The sequence below is a fragment of the Amblyomma americanum genome, chromosome 2 (assembly GCF_052857255.1).
Source record: "Amblyomma americanum isolate KBUSLIRL-KWMA chromosome 2, ASM5285725v1, whole genome shotgun sequence".
Classification (NCBI taxonomy): Eukaryota; Metazoa; Arthropoda; class Arachnida; order Ixodida; family Ixodidae; genus Amblyomma; species Amblyomma americanum.
This window is the reverse complement of record NC_135498.1, coordinates 10,082,313-10,106,928: the sequence shown is the minus strand read 5'-3', so window position 1 is coordinate 10,106,928 and position 24,616 is coordinate 10,082,313. Positions and strand designations below refer to the sequence as shown.

The window sequence follows — 24,616 nt, the reverse complement described above, 5'->3', positions numbered from 1 at the left end:
TGTCCTGCTCGTTTTGCCAACTGATGTTGACTGGAACCAGTTCAGTCGCTGGATTCCAGTTGGCTGCAGCTTATCCAACTGGATAAATCCAAGTAGTTCTCGAGATTCCAATTGGACATTCCTATCGGTTACAGAGGTTTGAATTGGAAGAGTGTCCTGTGTGTGTCCAAAGCCTAACTGGTCCCAGTTGGAACCAATGAACTTTTTCAGTTGGGTATAAGTTCGAATTTGAAGTTATCTGCTCCACGCCCCTCCCCCTGGCAGCGATGGCCATTTTGAAGCAGACTACTCACTACGTGCAGTTCAGTCGTTCCACCCCCGTACCTCGTGGTCACCAAATGATACTCGTTTTAACAGCCCTAGCAAGGCACGCCAGCCATGCCACAAGGGAAAAGGCAGTTTACAGAGCCGAACAATGGTGCACAGTAGTGCACTTGCTGCATGAAACGTTACAGGAATGAAATGGCTGATGCATCTCAAGTTCCAACTGAGAGTACAAGGAAACATCCACGATCCACTCACCCAAGGTTTTGTAACAGTTTGCTACTGCAAGATACTACAGAAGTGGGTTTAGGCTATGGCGGTTCAACGTCCCAAAGAGACTCTGGCTCTGAGGAACGCCGTAGTGACCGCCGCAGCCAGGATCAAACCAGTGTTTAGGGTCAGCAGTCTAGTGCCATGACCACTCAGCCACCACGGTGGCTAGATAAAGTGGGTTCAGCTCAGTACTAACCTACAAAAGTAGCTGTAGTACTCTATTTTACAGCACAGTCAGTGCACAGGCATTTCAGAGTGCAGCACACTGGGAATGTAGGTGGTGAGAAGCAATAACCTGGCCATCAGGCTTGCCCTGTTGGCAGTACAGAAGCTCGGAGGCTGGCATCCTCTAGAGCTTTACACAGTACAGGTGCTACAAGTGTAGGGAAAATTTTTATTGCAACTGCACATGTTTTTAGAAACTTTTTTTGTACCTGTACAAAGTTAGTGCCACCTGTCAAAATACCAACTGAAATCACAGTACAAAAGAAGGCAACCAGCCACAAACTGATGCATGCCATCAAAAGGATGTTAACAAATGTTTACATGCAAACAGCTCCAACCAATAGATGTCAAATACATGCAAACGCGCAATAAACTGACCATCAATAAGGGTCTGCCTACACTGCACAAACAATACAGTGCTAGGAGAGAAAAGAAGGCAGTACAAGGCTCTTATATAACGTGCTCTAGATTCTTCACCCTGTGAGAAAAAAAAACAAAAAACAAAACAGGATGGCTTGCAAGGTGGCAAAATCATTTTTGGCAAGTTTTTCTTCTCCCATGCTCTTCACTGTGGCGTGGCGCTTGGCGCCTCTGCCACTTCACAGCAGCAGCTGCATGCTGCATTTTGGTCTCATTTTTTGCATCGTTTTCGCTCTTCGTTTTGGAGGAGGGGAGTGCTTTCATTGTCACACTTCCTGCTGTTGTCTCTCTACAAGATGGTTCCCTTTTTGCTTTCACTTGTGGATGGTTCACAAAACATGTGCATGTCGTCGGATGTTAGCGTGACAAAAGACAACTCGTTGCGATGGCAAAAAAACTGCCAAAAGGGGGGAGGGGAGGAGGAAGTGTTGGTGGCGGTGACTGCCAGACTGGACAAAAAAAACTCGAGTGCCAGGCAGGAGGGAGGACAGGACAGAAGGCCAGCAAGCTGGCCTGGGGACCCAGCGCGTCGGGCTGGTGCACGGGAAAAACACGCTTGTCCTCTCCAAGCACACACAGCTCTCACAGGCACACCAAACAAAAAAACACCTGGCGAGTACAGAACCTCCCTTTCACCTTGCTTCCCCACATGCCTAGCATTATCGTCCAGACTTTGTGCAAAACCCATTGCATCTGCCATTTCCATTTCATTAAGTGAAAAGAAAGGAAAACAGAACCACGGCGCTTAAACACCTTGTTCCAGCACTTACGTCGACTGATGACAAAACAAAAACAGGTGCAAATACAGCAGCCAGCAGCCCACCCGATACCAGCAGTTCATCATTGGTAGAGAAAAAGTACACTTGGGTGTGTGAGAAGTGGGACTCTCTCTTCCCCTGATCATCCCCCTTTGGCTAAGACGGAAAGCTTTGGTAGCCGACTAAGCACACACGCACACACATTCAAATGCGAAAAGAGGATCTCTGGTCGAAAGGCGTGTTTTTCTCTCTCCTCCGTCTCCGTGCTGCCGACGCTCCGAGCGATGGGGCGTCCCCTCGTGTCATTGTCGCAGGCTGGTGGTGTGATGGTTAGGGAGGGGAGCGTGCACTTCGGGAGAAACAGAGACTGCCACCCAGGCTCAACCTTCAGGCCGACACGGTGCCCTCCACGGCTGCCGAAGAGGACGACGACTCGAGGCTCCCGGAGGGGGCCGCCGCCGCACCATTGCTGCTGCTGCTGCCAGTGGCTGCCTCACTGCCTCCGCTGGCTGTCTGCGAGTCCAGGACAGAAACACTTCTTTAGTGCAACAAGCTTGAGGAACATGCAGTGCGAGTTGGTCAAACAACCTGAGCACCAATGTCTCAGCACCACCACAATTTCGCTGTGAAAATTTTCAAACATAAGCTGTGGTAAATATACGGTAACTGTTGCAGTTTACTGTGCCATATAAATAACCATGTTTGACAATGCTTTGAGATGGCCAAATTAACGAGGGCTATTATTTTATCGTGCCTTTCGGTATTCGTGCATGCAGTGTGGTAGGGATTTTAGAAAGCATTAGGATTGTGAAATTATTCGAAAGTTTAGAATATTGAAGCGAATAATGCGGTATTTGATTCGGGCTTTAAAGCGAATAGCAATATTCGAAAACCTCAAATATTTTCAAAGTACAGTAAAATCTCGTTACTACGAACATCAGATTAACGAAATTTTCAGATTTACAAATTTTTTTAAAATCCCCGCCAAAATGCCTATACTTTCAATGTAAAAAACTTTCAGTACTACGAATTTCAAATTACCGAATATTTCAGAATAACGTATGTAATTTAATCTCGCATTCGTCGCAAAACGCTTCGTTATTACGAAGTTCCGTACCAAATCCCTGAAGCTGACGCCTGTCATCATCATCCGAAGCATCAGCTATGCGCTGGGGAACTCGTTGCAACGGATACAGCCCCAGCGGTATCGCCATCACGCGAGGCGGCGCGAGCTGCCGCCCGATACAAAGGGTAAGGCCATTATCATCCACCCAGCGTGTGGTCACATACGTACTGCGCAGCAGTCTTAAGCCTATTCAGCGCAGTGTCACCACGTCGACAGCGAACGTTAGGATCTGCGAAGTTATCGGCGCTGTGATTGTGTTGTGCATTAGCTTTGCTGACAATGAGTTCTCCTGGCCCCCGCGTTAAAAAGAAGCGACGCCAGTTTTCGCTTAAAGAAAAAGCGGACATTCTGTCGCAGCTGCTGGAAAAAAGCAAGCGGACTTGTGCAGGGAGCTTGGCATTACACCGTCAACAATAGCAACGATGTTCCAAGATCGGGACAAGATCGTAAAACTACATCGAGTGTCGCAGCTGGCTCCCTCAAGAAAACGTCTGCGGCTGGGCAACTACCGTGGACAGCGACTTTCGAATTATGTGGATAGCGACAGCGCGGCGGCTACATCCGCGGAGCTCACCACCGAAGACATCGTGAATCAAGTGCGTGAGCAAGACGATGCCAACACTGGATCAGCGCACGAAGAGGAAGAGATTGTTTCCAGCTCGGATGTCCTAGTCTTTCTAGAGAAGACCCGATCATTCCTCGGGCGCTGCAAAGATGTCCCCGATGACGTGCACAGGAAGGTCGAGGATGTGGAGACGTTCGTCCTGCAGCGTTTGTCGTCTACTCGCCAGAAGAAGATAAGACTTTTTCAAGCAATAAATTGAAGTTAAACTGTGCCCAGCGTTATCGTTTATTATTTACTTACCAACACATAAATCTGCTGCAAAGGTACCTAATTTTAGTTCTTGTGATGCATTACTGACATGAAAATAATGGTTTTTCAGTACTACGATATTTCAAAATAACGATTGAAATTCGGCGGTCCCGTGAAGTTCGTTGTAACGAGATTCTACTGTATATTGAAGTTCAAGAATCTAGGAAAATAAGCTGCTCAATGAAGAGTCCACAGTTTTATGCTTGCTCCAACACTTCCGCGAGATCACACCACTCTGGATATCGGCACGTGCACGGCAACCGCATCCACAAATTCTGCCTTCGACGGCTGCAGGGCTTGGCATTTCGGCAAGGACTCTGAAGTATGAATAGTGTCCTAGATCTCAGCGTATGCAAAGTCTGCCAGCAACATTTATATTTAAGATCAGCAGCACGAAACGAATCTAACTAAGTGTTTGGGGCTATGATGCTTAAACTTGCTGCTGATTGAGAATTGCCCAACAAGAGTATGAAAACATTTTTTGTTTCCAAATTTTTATTTCAATTGCCTTAGTGAATTCTGCAAACCCCATTTTTCAGCGTATGTTATTTCGCTCTAATGAACTGCATTTTTTTTTGCTACTACATTTCTAGTGGCAAACTATTCACTTCAAACTGAATAGTCGCTATTTGCACATGCCTAAAAAGCATGACTGGCACAAATGCAAGCCAATATTATTGCTTACTGCATCTGGGTAGAATATGCCACAATACAGAATAAACGACTGTACCAAGCTGTCAGTAATTTTTTTTTTAAAGCTGAAGGAAAAGTTCACAAGGACCTTTCGACTTTCTTAGTTCCATCATTTTAAGAGTCCTACCAAGCTGCAAAAATCTCAACTGCACAGGAATGTCATTGCAACTACAATGGACACAAGGTGCAGCTACAGGCACACCCACCTTGCTTCCTTGCCTGCTGTTCCCAGCAGACTCCCTTCGAGGAGACTTGTCTCGAGGTGGTCGTTCCTCCCGAGACTTGTCCCTGGGGGGCTTGTCATCACGAGACTGCCCGCCGCCGCCACCACTGCCTGGTGACCCAGCGCCATCGTCATCCTGTGTCTGGGATCCCGGGCGCTGTCCACGGCGCCGAGGTCGGGGGCGGAAGGGTGGTCTCCGACGCTGGCTCCCCGTCTGGCCAGCACGCTCCCTTTCGGGTCCTGGCTGGGTCTCCCCTTCACTCTCCTGAGGCAACACACACAAGCATCCACCTCACACGCTGCTACGCAATATGTGGTACAAAACTAAAACAAGCTCCACATGTTTCTGTATGGTGCGCAATGTTACTGCTGCATTCCCAGTCTTTCTGAGACAATACAAGATGAAAGTAGTGCTATGGGACCTTCTCTTGGGTAGACAGCACCAGCACAATATGCTGCAAGTGAAAACTCACCACATTCATCTGCTCTCCGATGAAAATATATGTAAAAAGGCACAGCACCTATGGGTCTTGGGTGAATGTTCCAAAATGTATCTCAATTCTTTGCAGGGGTGAGCAGAAAGTCTGGGTGCTTCTTTCTTAAACACAAGCCACTTGACAGTGAAGGCCCACAATTCTAACACAGCAAATTTTTAGTCAAACGGCAAAAGCTAGTGAACAACTCGTGCTTTCTGTGCTTACATGTGCATCAAAATACAGGACACACAGCCCACTAGTGTGACCCCTAACCATTGACAAGGCAAACACCTACATTACAAATTCCTCACAGTATAGACAGATGAAAAGAGCACGCTTCATGCTTCGTGTGTGCAGCAGAGGGACTAAGTGATGCCAGCCCTTTAATGCAAATGACCACTAAGCTTCACTTATTTGTGGCACACAATTAGAAGAATGAACTGTGCAGGCCTCATCACCGAAACATGCCATGCAACAGGAGCAAAAACTTGACAAATTAAAAAAAAAAGACATGCAGTCCATGCAAGTGCATATTCGCCAAGAATGCAAGCGCTTTGCAACCATACTGATCATAAATGGCTTCACTCCCATGTATTTCGAACACAATGACAAGCTGAGGGAAATATTGCCTGGGACACCAAACTTGTTTCCTGTCCCAGGAAAACACACAAATATTTAACATCCAGCAATAAAATTCAGCATTGGCAGCACATCTTTGACAATGGACTGCATGCTTATAGTTGCATATTTGCAGGGTGTGCTAAGCATGCACAGAAAAACCTGTGCACGTTTAGCCCCTGCCACAAGCATGTCTTTGGACATGCAGTCACTCTGCAACTAGTTCAAACATTTCACTGAAAAAACGTTCAAACGATCCACACAATCAGATTTTCTGCATGGCCACAAGGTAGACAACTGACATTAACAACCATGTGCCAAAATAAAGCCATAAATTACAACACAGATATGCTCAGGCATAATTTGACCTGCCCAGCTGTAGATAGATATTGCAGGGCAAGCACAACCATAACCAGCATTACTCCCTCAATGTGCTATTAAAACGAAAACTACAATAGCACACTCATTCAATGACAAATGCACTCTGGCATCATAGCATTGTCACACTTCAAACATGCGACAGCAGCTGATTTTTCATTTTCTTTCTCCCAAGAATCGTAGCATCTTCACCAAGTTACAATTCAGAAAAAGAATAACAAATTCCTAGTGGTACACCACTGCCCCTCCTGCAACAAAGGGCAGCCATTTCAGAGCTTTCAACTACTGTATAAACTCGAGTAAAGGCCGCACTTTTTGTGAATTTTGAAGGCGCGCAGCCCATACACAAATAAAAAAAAGTAGCTATATTTTCCCTCAATTATGTAGTCCAAAAGCGAGCGTGCGACCCATACCTTGTGCGGCCCTTACACATGATTATACAGTATCTGAGCAAACGCTGAAAAGGTGGCTGCCGCTAGGCTGACGACTTCTTCATGGTAGCCTTCTCATAATAATAAAAGTCTGCAGCCTCTTGCAGATGCTGTCACTGAGACAGCTCTGACCAAATGTACAATTTCTGTCCTGCACTGTGGTCGGTGGTCACAGCCATCGCTGCCACACAATGGCCTCGGAGGAAAGGAAAAAAAAGCAACAAAAGTCAGGCCAAAAGGTACCCTCGACAGAGAACCGCACCTTCGCTTCCCCGTCGAGGCCGCTCTGACTGCCTTCAGTGTCGCTGCGTGGCCGCCGCGGCCGGCGCCTGAAGTAGCGGCCATAAAACTTGCGGGGTTGGGGAGGCCTCCGAGAGCCACCGTCAGCGCGGCCACCCGAGTAGTCACCATCCTCGTCATCCCCACGATCCAGGTCCTACAGGGAAGCACCCACACTGCTCCTGTGGCCCCATTTCTTGAGTGCCATTTGGCTCTGGCACAGCGACCAGTCTTACCTTGCTGCCCAGACAAACAGCCGAGTCCCAAAAGGCAGCGGCAATGATTCATGTCCCCATTTCGAAACCGCATCGGTGGAATAACAAATCTCCCGTGTACATGGCATTCAAGCTTTGAGTATAAGCTGCACGTGGAACTTCAAATTATAATCAGCCTCCAGCTGAACAAATTATGCTCCCTCATTAGCAGTAGTACAAAGTTCAAGCTGTCATTTTTCTAGGCAAAGCTTGCATTAATACAAACTGAGCATGGAGAGAAAATGTAGATGCATCAAGGACGGACACTTGAATAGCAGTGACATACATGGAAAGCAATGCCAGAAACCACTAGTGATGACCAGACGCAGCTGAATGATGGAACACACTGCTTTCCTTGAGAGTGGCACTGGAAACGTCTAACATTTCCAAATAATGGCCTTTAACAAAGCAGTGGCATAATGCCTTCCGACAGCAGCAGCTAAAAATGGGTGCAGTCATCACAGGTGGTAGTGTATTTACACGATTGTAAATCAATCTATTTTTCTTTACTGCCTGTCAGTCAGCCGAGCACCAGAGCTTCGGAGGATCTTGATCTTAACTTAGAATCGGGTGGCGTTTGCCAGTAAACTTATCTAGCTACCTGCATCACTTTTTGCGGTTTATTGGCGCTGGTCTTCAGGCATGCGCGTGCGTCCTATCATGCATACTTTCAGTGCATGATAGGAGTCACCAGAACTTTGGTAATTTGTCACAAAAGTGTGATTCACAGCATAAAAAATGGACACATAATCAGAGCTCCGCTGTATTCGAATAAAAATGCAGGTCCATGCAAGGGCCGCACCCCGCTAAAACCGTGGAAAAAAGTGCTGCCCATACATGAGTATATATGGTAAATTGAAGTTAGCCTGTATACAGGCGAGCGCAGTTATGAGCAACCTGACGGTTTCTCAGTTGTGTGTGTCTGCTTCTTTAAAGTACAACATTTCACTGTGCTTTTTGAGCTGTCCAACATGGTCACGTGCTCCTTGCTGAGGCTGCCAACAAGTAGCTGTCGAAATGCGACGTAACTAATTGTGGTTGAAGCATTCACGGCACCTGGTGGTAGGTAGGCCGGCCTACGTGTTGTCTTCACCATTGGCAGGTCAGGAAGTGATCGTACGTTGAGTGCAATGACCATCCAAGAACATCTGGACACAAGTGTGACTACGTTCTCCCTCATTTCCGGATCCATAAATTCTCCCTCACAGCAGCAAGCCGTGATGCACTCAACAGTCAGTTTAATCAAAGCTGCACCTAATCATTTCTACGGCAGCGAACAAAGAGATCCTTGCTTTGTTCTTGTGGTGACATCGAACTTAATCCTGGACGTGGCACTGAAACTATGTTTACACAAATTCTGGCTGAACTGAATGTCCTAAAGCAAACCACGCAGTCAGTACATCAACAACTTGGCGAAACAAATAACAGGATAGCTGCTATCGAAGGAAAACTGGACGGATTGACTTCTACTGTTACATCTTATTCACAGAGAGTCGACGAGATGCAAAAAACTGTGGAAACTTTGCTTCGTAAGGTTGACGACTTAGAAAACAGAAGCAGGAGAAATAATCTAATTGTCTACGGAGTGCCAGAAAATAATGAAGAGCAGCACGAGGACCTAGAGGCAATTGTGTCTGAAAAAATTCTCAACGACATACTGAAGGTGCCTAATGTAGCTATCGAGCGAATTCACAGACTTGGAAGACCTGCGGAAAAGAAATGCCGCCCACTAATCTTTAAACTGTTGAACGGAAGGGACAAGGGAAGGATCCTTCAAAATTGCAGCAAGCTAAAAAACACGAAATACGTCATCTCGGAAGACTTTTCGCCACGGGTTCAGTCGATACGCAAGAAGCTTTGGAACAGCGCCCAACAGCAAAAAGCAAATGGTGCGAAGGTCGGGCTCTTTTTTGACAAGATAAAGATCAACGGAAAACTGTTCCGATGGGACGAAACTCTCGAGGAAAGAGTGCCCGTAAATGATCCCTGACCAGTCTGTTCGGACGCTCGCAAATATCACAGACATGCGCAGACTGTGAAGTTACCCAACCAATGCCTCAAAGTCCGCCCCACTGCGGGCCCTTTTTCTTTGTTGAACATTAATGCCAGAAGCATATGGAATAAATGCGATGACTAAGAAGTTCTTATCACACACAACGCTGACATCACAATCATAACCGAGACTTGGTTGACCGAAGCTATTCCTGATTCAGAAGTAATACCCAACACTGATGAGATAGTACGGGGAGGGGGCGTAGCCATAGCTATAAAAAAGGGATTAGATTACACAGTTATTCCTCATAATACAGGCATCGAAATGGTTTGGATATTGCTTCGGTTTAACAATTTGAACATTTTTATTGGTTCTGTGTATAGACCCCCGGATGCAGACGTCTCTGTTCTAGAACGACTGCACGAATTTTTGTTAGAACATGGTAAAAAATATGCTTATGTAATGATGTGTGGTGACTTTAATTTACCAAAAATCAACTGGGAACTTCTGCGTACTGTAGCTTCATGTCAACATTCTGATCTTTTGCTTGATATCGCCTTTGCAATTAATTTAAAGCAGGTCGTGCAGGGGCCGACACGTACTGCATCAGGTTCAAGCTCCCTTCTAGACCTTGTGTTTGTTACCGATACTATTGAAAAACTTGGCTTCTCCGTTGAAATCATACCAGGCATTTCTGATCACAAAGCTGTACTCTTCAAAAGTAACATGATGCGACCGCCTGTCCCTGAGTTAAGAAAACCATTTCTTGACTTCAACAATGCCCTAGACGAAAGTATCTTAGATTTATTGGAACAAGACTACGATGAATTCGTTGAGAAACACGCGGCTGGTCTCATGAAAGTTAATGACCTATGGGTGCACTTCAAGTTTATTGTACACAAATGTATCACAAGATACGTGCCGACTAAACTTAGAAAAATGAATCGCAGTAGTCCCTGGATTACTCGCGAACTGCTCCAGTTCAAGCGACGTATCAAGCGTCTAGGATCCAAGCGATTTAAAACAGGGCACATTTCCCTACAGTCACTACGCACAGAGTTGCGCATGAAAATTAAACAGTCTAAGTACACTTTTTTAACGTTAAAATGCATAACTTTCTCACCACAGACCCACACAAATTTTGGATACACTTAACAAAGAAGAAGGATACAGTTAGTAAAATTCGTTTGAATAACAGAGAAAGTAAGGATCCTTACGACATTGCATCAGCTTTCAATAATTACTTTTCTTCACTACTGACAGTAGGCAGGAGCCTGAATTTCAATCCACGTGCCTTATCTTACCAGACCTGCAAATATCTGTCGAAGGAGTTTTTTCAGCTCTACTCAGTTTAGACAAAAAGAAGTCTCCTGGGCCCGATGGCATTCCAAATGCGTTTCTCTCCCGCTACGCAGAATGGTGCGCGAAATATCTTGTCATCATTTACAATGAAAGTCTTCTAAATTCAGAAGTTCCGGCTGACTGGAAGACTGCAAAGGTCATCCCTATCCACAAATCGGGTGACAAACTTTGTCTAAACAACTACAGGCCAGTTTCACTCCTTTGTACCTAGGGTAAGGTTATGGAGCATTTCATTTTCAAGCACTTGATTTCTTTTCTAGAAAGTAGTTACTTCTTTTCTAGTAACCAGCATGGGTTTCGGCGTGGCCTGTCCACCGTAACACAACTAATTCACACAACCAATGAACTTTTGGCATGCATTGATAAGGGTGGGCAAGTAGATACAATATATCTCGACTTCGCGAAGGCCTTTGATCGCGTTTCGCACCGTAATCTAATAATAAAGCTCAAACATCTATTACAAAATCAGCGTCTTGTTCAATGGCTAGATTCCTACCTCTGAACGGCCCCAGTACGTTCAGATCTCAGGTTCCAATTCTGTGCCAGCTCCAGTTCTCTCAGGAGTACCCCAGGGCTCTGTTCTCGGTCCACTATTGTTCCTTATTTACTTAAACGACTTAAACTTCGACTCTCCTGTACGGTGCCGTTTTTTCGCTGACGACTGCGTTGTATATCTGCCTATTCAAAATGCGGAGGATCAACATGTGCTGAATGACTACCTTTCAGAGGTCTCAAGGTGGTGCCTAGTCTGGCAAATGTCACTAAACACGTCTAAGTGCTCAAAAATGACATTTACGCGTAAAAAGTGCGCTCTTAATTACACATACACAATAAACGGTGCAGCTGTCTCCCCCGTAAACAAATACAAATACTTGGGGGTTGTATTCAATAGCAACTTGAGTTGGAGTTCGCACATCGGGCATATAGTCTCAAAGGCGTCCAACAGGCTTTGGCTGTTAAGAAATCGTCTAAAGCACTGCACATCTAAAACTAAATTAGCAGCTTACACTGCACTCGTACGGCCATTACTGGAATACGCAGATGTGGTTTGGGATCCGCACACCCAAGTAGATGTACAGCGCATTGAAGGCGTTCAAAGGAAGGCGCTTAGATTTATCTACAACGCATATGGAAGGCACGTTTCGGTTACTAATCTATTGAGGGAATCTGAACTGCAGACACTTCAATCTCGTCGCAAGTTGCACCGACTAAAAATGTTGCATGGGATTGTTAATAACTTAACAAACATTCATTTTGAGACCTACATGGCATACAACACTTCACGACCAACGCGCAATAAACACAATTTGACAATCATGGTGCCACGGTGCCGAACGAAAGCGTATCAGTTTTCTTTTTTTCCAAGAACGATATTGGAATGGAACGGGCTTCCGTGTGACGTGGTCCGTTTGACAGACCAGAAGTCTTTTATCTGCTGTCATATCATCATTTTAAGTGCAGTGTATTCGTTCATGCTCTTTTGTTTGCTTTCTTTTGTATTTTAGGTAACCGAGTGCATTTAACTTTGCTCTTTGTCTTTCTATAAAACCCTGTGTGTTAGCTTTTGCTTCTTTATCCGCATTTTTACTTGCTTTGTTTTGTCGCGATGTACGATGTATCCTTGTACCACTCCTGCCTTGGCCACCAAATGGAGGCTGGCAGTATTGAATAAATAAAATCCTAACAGGGACAAACTCCTGGTCAGTCAATTTCGTTAGCATGCATTGTGGTCCACCACCGACAGGACACGCCGAGCACCTAGTCTTCTCATCACATACGGTGGCAACAGGAGGTCACTGCAGTCAGGGAAGGCAGCACAGGGTGCTTCACACAATTATAGAGTACGCGCAGGAACTTCATTTTCTGTCCCTAGCACCTATTTCCAGCATTTAGCCGTTGTGTGTTTGCTTGTCCGAAGCCTGGTCTCTCAGTGAAACTAAAATAAAACACCATGGCTGCGAGCAGCTTTTTAGCCCATAATCAATCGTCACTCACGGAGTCTTCAGACTCCGAGCTGGTGATGTGCTCTGGTGCATGCTCAGCCCACAAGAAGTCTCACAACATGTCTGTTGTCAACGCGTAGCTGTTGTTCCGCACTTCCATCATACAGCAGCGCAGCTCTTCGTCCAGTTCAGAAAACTTGCATGGCTTGCCTAAGAAATCTCACTTTTTGCAACTTGTGTTCCTCAACACATCCTTTTGATTGCACCATTGTCAGACGCACTTCCCGGCCATGACGAATTTCTTTCCCGCCGCACGCTTGCAGTGTTCGAGAGCAAACTCCCAGCCAGGTAGCTTTCACCACAATTACACCACTCAGCTTGCAAAGGGACACCTTACTCGAATGGCCGGACACTTGCGAGTGCGGAATAAAGGCTGGGTGCTATGGCGTGCTTTCGTTCTCATTCTCAGTTTTACGACACTCTTTCAACAAAATGGGTTCTTTTTTGTTTATCCCTTCTTGTGGCACAGGTCTGGTGCAGTTTGTCACTGAAATGCCTGTTTGGCACAACTGCAGCAGCATTTCCATCATTGTATCCAAGTGCAGTGGATTCAAGCACCAGAACAGTAAAAACCAAAGTGTTAGCACATCTAGTCACGAAGGTCGCAGAATCACGCTAAATCGTCCATCATTTTTGTCTTCGCCATGTCATGGTCGAACTGTACAAACCACTTGCCAAACAGTCGCGCGTCCTTCGCACCTTTCTAAACTGCCGAGCGGCATACTTGTCGAATAAAAAAATTAAAACCTACTTTTCATGCAGACCTTTGTATCATGCCTGTAGCATACGAGAGCACAGCTCCCGAAGAGCAATGCAAGAATTGCTAATGAAAAATGGCAGCCACCAGTCGAAGGACAGTAATGAAGCTAGCTGTGCTTTAGACCAGCGCAAGCGTTGCCCTCGAAGGCATACATTTCTGACAACTGCATCTTGTAAACAGTTTCTTTGCCTGCTGAATGCCATTTATGTTTTGCAGCCGGTCTCGGAGCGCAGTTGCCTGGGAATATAATACTTCGAAGCGAACGGTCTCCGATTACAGTAGCCGAAGAGTAATTCGGACTCCAATAATTCAGACTTGTGGGATATTTCGGACCTCGATGAGGCACCGTCAGCCACCTCGTAGAAGCGCATACATATTCGCGACGGATATTTCGGACTTGAAAGTTCCAATTTTTCTGACTAATTTCAGTCGCCTGCGGGCCAAAATTGGTTACCTTATCGGCTTTTCACAAGCGCAGAAGGTGCCATCTTGGATTTACGCTGCAGTTGGATTGGCTTAACATACTTTCGGTACCTCATTTTTGCCAGTAGAGGTCGCTGCGATCTCTGACACTTCGAGGCGGCAGTCGGATTGTCATCGCCGTCAACTTGCTTTTGTCGCCGACGTTGCCATGGAAGTTTTCGCTTGTCCCATACGTTAAAAATTGGTTGTTGGGGGAAGAAAACTGCGCAGTAGCTATCTCACTGCTCCGTGAACACCTGAACCGCACATTAAGGCAAGAGATAGAGGAGGGACTGAGAGAAGACAGGAAGAAAGAGGTGCCGTAGTGGAGGGCTCCGGAATAATTTCGACCACCTGTGGATTTTTAACCTGCATTGACATCGCACAGCACACAAACCTTTGCGTTTCGCCTCCATCGAAACGCGGCCACCGCGGTCGGGTTCGAACCTGGGTACTCCGGATCAGTAGCCGAGTGCCCTAACCACTGAGCCACTGCAACTGATCTCATATACGTTCGCCATTTCGTCACCTGGTTTTCTGCGACCGCATCAACCGAGTGGCACTCAGTCTTCACAATGTTACATCCGTTCGCCGTTTTGTGATTGCAACCGGCGGCACCACAACTTTGAACGAAAAGTGCCTTGTCTGCGTATATTTGACGAGCGGTGTGGTGCACACTGGGGTTGTGGACAACATGGCCCCGCCAGTGTCGCTGGGTCTGTCAAAAAAGCGTGGGAATTGTTCAACTAAACGCCATGACCTTGCTATCTAGCGTGTACAGTGAAAGCACAACTTTGGCGCCAATCGTCGCCACCAAGAAAAATTTTTCCGCAAGTTAAAATCAGTGACATTTCTAAGCTGATTTCATCTCAATAAAGTGATTTTGTACTTCACGGATTTTGCGGACTGTTCGATTATTCGTACCATTTTTTTAGTCCCTCCGAGTCCGAGAAATCGGTCGGCGACTGTATATGAAAAACAAGACCAAGATCAAGTAAACAACTCTTCCTCAATCTTAGAAAGAAAAAATTTTAGAGACGGCGGCCACCCGAAGCTCGAAGCCCTTCACATGTGGTAGTGTGTTATGGTCGTGAAGCAGATTCCTGTCTGGGGACTTTCTGATGCAGAAGGCAGAGACGCTCACTCACCAGATGAACATCGAGGGCTTCATGTTGAGTGAAGAGTAGCTCCGCAATTTCAAAAAAAGGTATGACCTCGTTTTCAAGAGGATGTGTGGAGAGGGTGCCACCATCAACCGGACCCTTGTAGCTAATTACTGCTCTGACACACCGGAGTCACTGTTGAACCAGTTTTCACCAGATGATGTCTTCAACTGCGATGAAACAGCCCTCTTAAAGATGCTGCTAGAAAAAGACCCTATGTCTGGCGATCCTTGCCACGAGAGAGGCACAGTAAAGAGTGCATCACAATAATGGTAGGCAGCAGCCTGTCGGGGACGTAGAAGCTTCTACTTCTTGTGATTGGAAAGTCCAAAAGCCAGAGGTGTTTCAAGGAAGTCAAGTCACTGGTCATGTGGTGTAAGGCCAACACAAAAGCATGGATCACACAGCTCTTCTACATTCGAAAAATCAACAGGAAATTGCAAAACCAGAAGGTACCACTCTGTGGATAACTGCTGAATCAGTTTTTTCTACACCTGTTTATTCGGACTTTTCAGTGGTCCCTGTAGGTCCGAATAAACAGACGGCGACTGCACATCATGTCACCACAAAATGTGCTGAAATGTGCACCTTACCACAGCACTAGAAGGGCAGAGAGAAAGCCACAATGAATGATGCTGCCCTGAGCCGTCCAAACAAGACCAGTGAGGAAAGCATTTGGACTGTGCAAGAAACAGCAAAAGTGGCAGAGGAAACTACATTGAGCATGTATGCTTTCATAACGAGCTTTTAGCTTCCACCCAAATTAGATGTGGTTGTCACAACTACCCCCCTCCACTTGACATATAGAAGCTCAAAATGATCCTCGACTTACATTCAGCACGACTGACACTTTCCTTCACAAGTGGTCCATCCCACCACCGGCCCATGTTGCATGGGCTTGTGCGGGCATTTAGTAAGCACAACAAGGCTGCGCCACATATGACCTCAATAAAATGACAAGAACCCTCCACTCCCCACATCCCTTCAACTTCAGGAAAGGACATTTTTACACTTCTTGCATTTTTTAATGTCTGCATAAATCACACATTGTAATAAGTTCCATGCAGCAGATTATTTCAGACTCAACATAAATATGCTACGTGACATAACGAGAACTTGCTTGTAATTATTTCAGTTTAAACAGAAGCTGGAAGTTAGGGGTGCCACTCCTATTAGCACATGCAGAACAGAAAAATAAGTGAATCGTAAGGTCAAGTTAGTGGAATGCGCAAACAGTGATGAAGCCATAATATTGCCCAAGCTTTCTGCCACACCGTACAAGCAAGGTATGTAAGGCACATTACGTACACACTACAAGCTCACACCTACGCAAGTGCAAGCAACTAAACCTACTGTCTTTGTAACCTATTGTCAAGCCACAGAAAGGCAGCTGCAGGTAATACTGCAGAAAAAAAGGAGTGCGAAGAAACAAAATAGCTTTTTTTGACATTGCCTCCAAACCATTGTTGCAAATATGCAAGGCAGGTCCACATAACAACACAGTCACTCAAGAGGATATTGCCTCCCCTACTCGGGTAATGCAGCAAAAGGAATTATACACAATGCTACCTTGTAACACTACAGGGTGTGCCGCTGCAGATGATGGGCAAGCTGCAACCCGTAAAGAAACTCCCAAGGTGCTAGCCCTCTGAAATAACACAGCATCAACCAGTCCGCTAAGTGCTTTTTAAAACCCCCAATGCATCAAGAATGACAGAAGAAAACTGATGAGAATAGAGTGGTGGAAACAGTGTGAGTACCCTTTACCATGGTGCTTAGGTGTGTGAGCAAGTGCCCAAGGAATGCGGACAATTGTGCACGCACACGAGTGGCCGAAGAGAAAAAAGGTCAGCATGCCACGGCAGAGAGAGAGAGAGAGTGCACAGGCTATGCCAGGCGACAAATGCCGCCCACTTGCCTCCCCCTGAAGACTGCCCCGGTCTCCACCCGAGTTGCGTGGGATGCCCCGCGGCCTGCGGAAGTAGCGTCGGTAGAAAGGCCTCCGCGGCGGGGGTCCCCTTCGGGGCTGCCGGGTGGCGCCGCCATCATCCTCACCCGCAAGCTCCGCCCCCTCGCTGTCCTCCTGGTCCTGGAAATCATCCTAAAATTGCACCCAGTGCTCATTTCCCACTTGCCTCAATGAACTGCAGTTTCTCTGTGTGAACAGCAGTTGCACAAAAATAGACCACGACTGGCCACACACACGTTAAAAGCATACAAGACACATGTTGCACACACATTAGTTTTCTAGCCATCTTTTCTTCACTCACTTTCTGCTGCAGTATCTTCCAAGTCTTGAGAGAGTGCATACCTTGATAATTCTACCTCAGTTAATTTAAATCCCAAATACTTTATTAATGCAAATTTTACGAAATAATTCGAGCCACCAGCTTGCATTGCCTTGGTTAGTGTGAAGACCTGTGATACTCTGTGGGAACACCCGAATTCGGCTGATAGTGCAGCGTTGCACCAAAAGGAGTGTGAGCCCACATTAAAAAGCGCAATGCTTAATCTGACTCTTCAATACTTCATGCACCATCACGCATACAACAGGTGGCCCACTGATTTCATGCCAGCCAAACCACCCCCGACGATCCTCTCCAATAAGCTGGTGTCTGGCCGCAATTCAGCAACGGTGAACTCGCCAATACAAAATACACAATCAAAATCAGCATGGCACTAAATCTTGGATTGGCCAGACGGACTGCGCGCTCCCGCTTCTTGTTGCTCCTCTACAACTAACTGCTGCTCTTAATGCAAGTCCCTCTGCACCTGCTCCCTTGTACGAGGCAAGAATGTCAAAGTATAAAAATGCTGGTGAACGGCAAAGAGCTTTGCCAATCACTGAACTACATCAAAAGAGATGCATGGACATGTCCTGTGAATGCCGAAACCGGCGTTTACCGGCACTGGCACAGTGACCAGAATGAGTTCAAACGAGTTCTTGCTGAGGGAGGAGTTAACTGTTAAACGCCCATCACAGCTATGCTCTACACAATGGTAGCAATTCTAAAGCGCAGCAAGCAGCTGGTCATGTTTTGCATCAATTCTGGATAAATTGAAAACCCACTTAATTCTTAAGGCTTACAAGCAGCAGCTCTTGTATTTGACTTGGGCAATACAGCAGACCATGGGAGTGTAGCGGGAAAGGCCAGGTCCATGGAAATGTGCTAAAGCTAGGTTGACTGCTCTTTTGCCGCTCCAACAAGCAACAGCAGCAATAAGCCTGCCGAAGAACATCCAATAAGGTGAACACGCAAATAAGTCACAAAAATTTTTTCCCAGACATTTCCACACTACAGCTACACTGAAGTTGGTTGCCAGCATTACAAGTATGCACACAAGCAACAGCAGCAATAAGCCTGCCAAAGAACATCCAATAAGGTGAACACGCAAATAAGTCACAAAATTTTTTTACCAGACATTTCCACACTACAACTACACTGAAGTTGGTTGCCAGCATTACAAGTATGCACAAGCTCTGCAGTCACCACATGCTCAGCCACAGAAGTGTCAGACATAATACCTCTTCTACAGTAATTGCTCGTTACAACGAAATCACTTTACTCGAAATTTCTTCTAGTCCCAACCCAAACACATGCATTTTAAGCTGCATTACTCGAAGCGCACAAAGAGCTTGACCCGCTTAGAGCGAAGTGGCGAGCAGAGGCATTGCCGCCGCCGCTCCTTTTGCGCATGCAGTGCCAAATTAATACCGCCGATGAATTAGTCTCATACAGGCACATATCAGGCCACAAAAGTACCAAACCTACGACCGATTACCTTCCTAGTAAAGAGTACCAAGCGAGTGCTGAGTGTCCCCAGCTGCTTACAGCAGAGTGAACGGAAACTGTCAAATTCCATAGTGCACCGCGCCCGAATCGATTGCAGTCGCATCGCTGGTCTCCCCCATGATAGAATTCAAACGAAAATGAAGTTTTCGTGAAGCTTTGCGATGCCAGAAAACCATGGTCTTTTGGATGCCGAAAAGTGGCCAAAAGACCGCGGGCAGACTTGCGCCGTAGCTTTCCATGGGGTGCGATCGGTGAGCAAAATATTACCGCTCTAAAGAGCACTTCTGGCACTGAAACATGCCAAAGAGCACAAAAGAAGTGTCCCTCCGATTATGAGCCCATTCACACTTGCGAGTCACGAGTGAGCTGAGCTTCCGGCAATGAACTGAGCTGCTCCTTGGCTGCCGTAGTCGTCGCTAAGACTAAGTGTTTCACATCGGCCAAAGCAGACGAAACTCTTGAAAGCACGCGAACGTCATTCCCGAGAGTCTTCGCTTCAAATAAGAAGGCGACCCGCAGGTAGCGCTTGCATGTGTGAACAACGGTGTTGTTGAGCTGCTGCCTGGTCGCAAGTGACTGCTGGTCACATGCCCTTTGCAGTGTTCGATGCGAGGAGCTACGTTAACAAATCAAGACGACTTTGGGAAAGGTCTAGAAATTTGCTTGCCGCTCGAATAATCGGCCTGCATCGCTATAAAACATCGCCCCTAGCTACATTGCACTTCTGACGGTGCAAACAGACCGATATCTTGTCGAAGAAACGAAAAATCAGAGCGTCGCCAGCGGAGAGTCAGGCCGTCAACATGGCGTGTCAACGCAACCACGGTGTTCCCCGACAATTTTCTCCAGCCGGTCATGCACGATTCACGCCATCCGACTAGACAAATGGTCTAAATGCGCGTTAAGATCTTTGAATTTTGTTCCTAGACATCTGTCAATGGTGCGGACGTGACGCTGCGCGAACACCGACACTAGAATCATAGAATTAGCACAGTCGTCGACAACAGTGCACCGAAAACTCTCGTTTTGCGAACTTCATAGCTGCACACATCAGGAAAAAAATTGCCCAGTAATCATGCAAAGCGCCTACTGCAGAAGCATTCAGTTTCGCTGCGTACCCACAATGAGCGGCTAATCGTTTTTTGAGCACAACAGACACAGCCCCAGACTCGAGCCATGGCATTTCCGCGGCCCGCCCCCATAAAAGCGGCCACTGCCTTTGTAATTCAAAATACCCTGAAGGTTGAATGCATGGGCGACGACCACGGCCTCGTGCAATGCTTGGTCAGATTAGAGCAGGGGTTGCGCGCACCCAGTAAGAACTTGAAACAGCCAAAGTTCACTGCCTTTTTTGCACCTAAATAATGCTTTGCTTCATTGAATACATTGTATTCTGACTTCCTCGCAGTTGCAGCGCAATTAAAGTTTCACTGCTTTAGATTTTCTCGGGTGGTCGCGTATGTAGAATTACCGCTTATAACGAATTTTTTCACCGTCCCGCTGACTTCGTTATAGTGAGGGATTACTGTATGTAGTTTTTACTGATGTCATAGCGGCTGCCATCTGTGGGCCTGGAAAGCGCAGCAAAAGCCTCACATTTTGATAACCCACCCGTCACCAATCTGTTCCCACATACATTGTGTAAGCTATCCACAGTGTCTAAAGATGACGCCCGTGATGGCACGTGGAAACTTATCTATTCTAATTCATGCAGGTGGTCACTAAATTACATCAAAAGTGCTGCACAAGCATGTGCTCAGCTGTTCTAAACAGAAGGCACCTTCACCCAGTATTCGCAGCACATCTGTAGTCACAGATGCAATCACTTCTATGTGGTGTACAAAGCTTGCCCACAGTTTCACAACCCATAGGAAGGCATCAATAGATCTTTGCTTTCGGGCTCCAGCTATAGAATAGATGAAGTGACACTGACCCCAGTGGACTGCCTTGGGGGCGGCCTCCTGCGCTGAGCCATCCAGCGACCCCTGAAGCGTCCCCTCCTGCGGTCAGCCGCATAGGGGCTGCCCTTGACGGGGACCCCTTCTGGGCCGGTCACATTGGCCGCCTCGTTGCCCTGCACCACAACACAAGCAAGCTCAGGCTGTTTTTTAATCATCACACCTCACGCCAAGCAAATAATGAAAATATACAGCAGCATCACCTCCCTTTAAACGGCAAGGTTCCTCGAACCTCTCATGCCAGAAATTTTTTTCATGTTAACACTAACGCTCTGCATTTCAACATTTTCTGTGATACAGATAGGATGAATGAACGTCTGGGACCATCCTAAACACACACTGGCAAAGGGTCCTAACCTAAGCTATGAAGAAACAAATACAAACTAGTTTTTATCTTAAATAAGAACATAAAAGCATTTCTAAAATACAGGAGAAATTTGGACAGTGCATGCCGATCAGCAAACACAAACCTACATAATACTACGATTGCGATAGTGGTATTTGGATGCTACCAAGAACACTGCAAACTTCACTGAGGCGGAAATTTCGGCGAGTTAGTTGGTAAGTGTTCATTTTCGCTCTCAGCGCAACACGAACGGGACACAAGACGAAGGACTAGCACAAACAGGCGCTGTTTGTGCTAGTCCTTCGTCTTGTGTCCCGTTCGTGTTGCACTGAGAGCGAAAATAAACTTCACTGAACGCAAGTAAGTAGTGAAGCATCACAGCAATGGAACTGCCAACCAAGCATCATCATGAAATGGGCCATGTTTATCGGCAGCTAGCAAACACAGCCTAATGCACAAATTATGCGACCTCTTGCATTTGCAACACAATTATTTCAAGACAGTAGCAATTCTCAGGCTGACTGGATTTGTTTGGCCACGATGGCACACATGACCCACTGCACCTTCTTTAAAGCGGCAGTCAGGCTACCAAGAATATGAGATGGTCATCGTTACTACTAGCAAATCTTATCTGGGAAATGCTACAGCAGCACAGCAGACATGCTGCACAGTCGATTTCCCTTCAGCAAGAACCACTAGCATGCGAACAAGTACGCTCAGACAACCAGGCCGGGATATCGGCAGTAGTGCATCTTTGAATTTTACTTTCATGTAACCACTTGTTCTTTTGCTTCCACAGCCAGTTTTAATCATATATGCAATTTATTTCAGGTATGTCTGCTTTTTACAGCAAAAATGTACCAAGTGATAACAAATGCCTTCAGTAAAACTTGTTGCATACTCGCATGAAGAAATTGCTCTACAGAAGATTTGGTTTGGTTTATGGGGGTTTAACGTCCCAAAGCGACTCAGGCTATGAGGGACGCCATAGTGAAGGGCTCCGGAAATTTCGGCCACCTGGGGTTCTTTAACGTGCACTGACATCGCACAGTACACAGGCCTCTAGAATTGCGCCTCCATCGAAATTCGACCGCCGCGGCCGGGATCGAACTCGCGTCTTTTGGGCCGGCAGCCGAGCGCCGTAACCACTCAGCCACCGCGGCGGCTGCTCTACAGAAGGGTCAGCAGATTTAACGGCATATTAATTCATGTCGCCATAATATGCCTTTGTAAAGGCTTTTGACGCTGAACTGAGCAGCATCATGTATATTCTAAAACATCAATTTTTTCTCATGTTATCGAAATATCTTTACCTAGTAATGTGTGCCACATTTTGACTATTTCCAGATTTCGATTGTTCAGCTTCATTTGTATGCTCAAAAAGCACATAGAAAAGTAAGTTTCCCTAGTGAAAAGAAACATGAAAAAAAAAAGCTACCAAAATCAGGTAATTTTTTTTCTGTGGTTTGAACAGTTCCAGTGAGGCCATACCTACTGGATAGAAATAAGTTCCGACACATTTCTCTTTTCAAAGTTTTCAAGGAAACCTGCAAATTTCGAGTGCCACTTAATCCAATTCCACTGTGCAACAAAATTATCGCCTTTCCTAAGCAGAGGATATGTGCAGATACCACGCAGCTCACCTTTTCACCGACGACGACATCAAACTCTACAGTTTCCCCCTCACCGACGCTTCTGACAACTTTAAGGGGGTTGTTTTTTGTTATTGCAGTCTGTAAACAAAAAAAGGCACATGTGACCATAGAACACAGATGTACAGGAACACACAGCACTACCTGCAACATGCCGGCTTCGACCATAACATGCACTTAGCTAAAAGCGGTATAAGCCACAGTAATGCAGCACCAAACAAGCTTATTAAAAATGCCCCTCATTGATGCTTTCTGCAACATGCATCACTTTTTGCCCAACCTTGGCAGATGCAGCCTTCTAAACCAAGCTGAGATCAGACAGGCAGCTGAATGCAAATGCACCAACTACCGTAACAAGCAATATATTCATACCTGATGAACAAAGATGTCTTCTTTTGTATCATTTCTGAAACAAAACAAAAAAGTTAGTCCTCAAAACAAAACAAAAAAGTTAGTCCTCAATTGCAAACCACAAAGCTGAACCTCTTGCTTTACCTGTTTATAAATCCGTATCCATTCTTCACATTGAACCACTTCACCGTCCCGAGAACTCTTTCGGCTGAAAAGTGCAATGACAAGGAGACAGGATGCGTGGATTAATGTTGCAGCAAGCAGCCCGGCGGTAAACCGTCGCGCGTTTCACTTAGGCTACAATCGTGCAGAGCAGAAGACCGTTTTTTTATTTCAATATATTCAATAAAACCGGTTCGCCATTGGCAACTCTCGTAACAAATGCCGCAGGCATGTGATAGGCCGGCAGGGAAGCGCCACGCCTTCCATACTACGACTCAAAACGCACATGAAAAAGTTCACGCGAGAACCTATTATGACACTTTGTGGAAAGCAGACAGCACCGGTGTGCGACGCATGAATTAAAAAACGAGACGCACCATTTTTGCGTACTTGACGAGAACGAAGCATGCTTCGATTCATGGCTTCAGCATCAATGCGCGCAAGAAAAGGCGCACGCACGCTTGCAGTCGCAAGACGGTCACCAGAGAGTTATGGTTAGTTATTTCAGCAACAACCTATGCAATTACGTAGCCATTCGTAATTCAAATCAAGCCCTGCACAGAAACTGTACTAGCACCCCAAACACTTAATGAAATACCAACAGCACGCAAGGAACAAGCGAGTTATTTATAAATTTTAAGACGGTAGCGTGCATTAGCTAGGCCTAAAAACACACACCGCAGCTAGGCTTAAGTACTGCAAGTTCGTATGCGCGCGGTCGTTGCCGTTGCACCAGAGCTCCGGGTTGATGCATGAGAGAAGCAAAAGCTCTTTTCGGTGCTGACAATCCTTGCACCGACGAATGCGTCCGTGCCGCAGCGGCGAGTGTCAATCAAGCGTGTGCAGCCGCCAATCATGCATTCGCGATGCGTGAGAAGCTTTATCAGCAAAAAGTGCATGAGGATCGCATGTGTATACATTACCTAGCACTTCCTTTTTCTTTCTTGAAACTGGTTCCTCCGAACCGATCTCGGTCTCCGCCATGATTTTAAACGTTCCCGTCCTACGATGTTATTCACTCCGTACCGGCCGTCGTCCGCCAGCGCCGATGGAACAACTCCGTCCTTTACTTTGTTCTCCCTTCCCAGTTCTATCCGTGCACGCTGCACATAGAACGCCGGTAAGCTTTTGCATGATTGGCCCAAAGAACCATGACGTAGGATCAAAACAGCAACACAAAAAGTAAGCCTGCTTAAAGAGCGTTTTTTCGGCAGCCGCATTCCCGTATCTAGCCAAATAAAAGTAAAAAATCAAAAGTTACGCATTACCATTTATAATTGTTGCACCAGTAACCATAAAAGTGAGAGTATTGTTTAAA

The 24,616-nt window shown here is 46.2% G+C and overlaps 1 protein-coding gene across 4 annotated transcripts; it reads right to left on the bottom strand.

Moving 5' to 3' along the window:
• Positions 1 to 911: 911 nt before the first annotated feature.
• Positions 912 to 24,432, bottom strand: LOC144120539 (uncharacterized). 4 transcript variants are annotated; one of them, XM_077653059.1, is made up of 9 exons: positions 24,222 to 24,419; positions 23,281 to 23,344; positions 23,158 to 23,191; positions 22,777 to 22,866; positions 20,763 to 20,903; positions 16,954 to 17,124; positions 7,022 to 7,195; positions 4,840 to 5,121; positions 912 to 2,453 (listed from the first exon to the last, which is right to left on the bottom strand). In XM_077653059.1, the coding sequence occupies exons 1-9, from the start codon at positions 24,280 to 24,282 to the stop codon at positions 2,328 to 2,330; spliced, it is 1,143 nt and encodes a 380-aa protein (XP_077509185.1). In that variant the 5' UTR covers positions 24,283 to 24,419; the 3' UTR covers positions 912 to 2,327. The 4 variants fall into 4 exon arrangements, with proteins under 4 accessions (XP_077509185.1, XP_077509184.1, XP_077509186.1 ...); XM_077653058.1 differs by having other exon boundaries at positions 16,954 to 17,136; positions 24,222 to 24,417; XM_077653060.1 differs by lacking the exon at positions 7,022 to 7,195 and having other exon boundaries at positions 16,954 to 17,136; positions 24,222 to 24,432.
• Positions 24,433 to 24,616: the final 184 nt, after the last annotated feature.

What these genes read in the sequence shown, in the direction of transcription:
- LOC144120539 (XM_077653058.1), bottom strand. Translation starts at nt 24,282, where the DNA reads ATGGCGGAGACCGAGATCGGTTCGGAGGAACCAGTTTCAAGAAAGAAA. An exon ending in AAGACATCTTTGTTCATCAG is followed by an intron (nt 22,867 to 23,157) that starts GTATGAATATAT and finishes TTTTGTTTACAG; the next exon opens with ACTGCAATAACAAAAAACAA. An exon ending in GGGGCAGTCTTCAGGGGGAG is followed by an intron (nt 7,196 to 16,953) that starts GCAAGTGGGCGG and finishes GCTTCCCTGTAG; the next exon opens with GACCTGGATCGTGGGGATGA.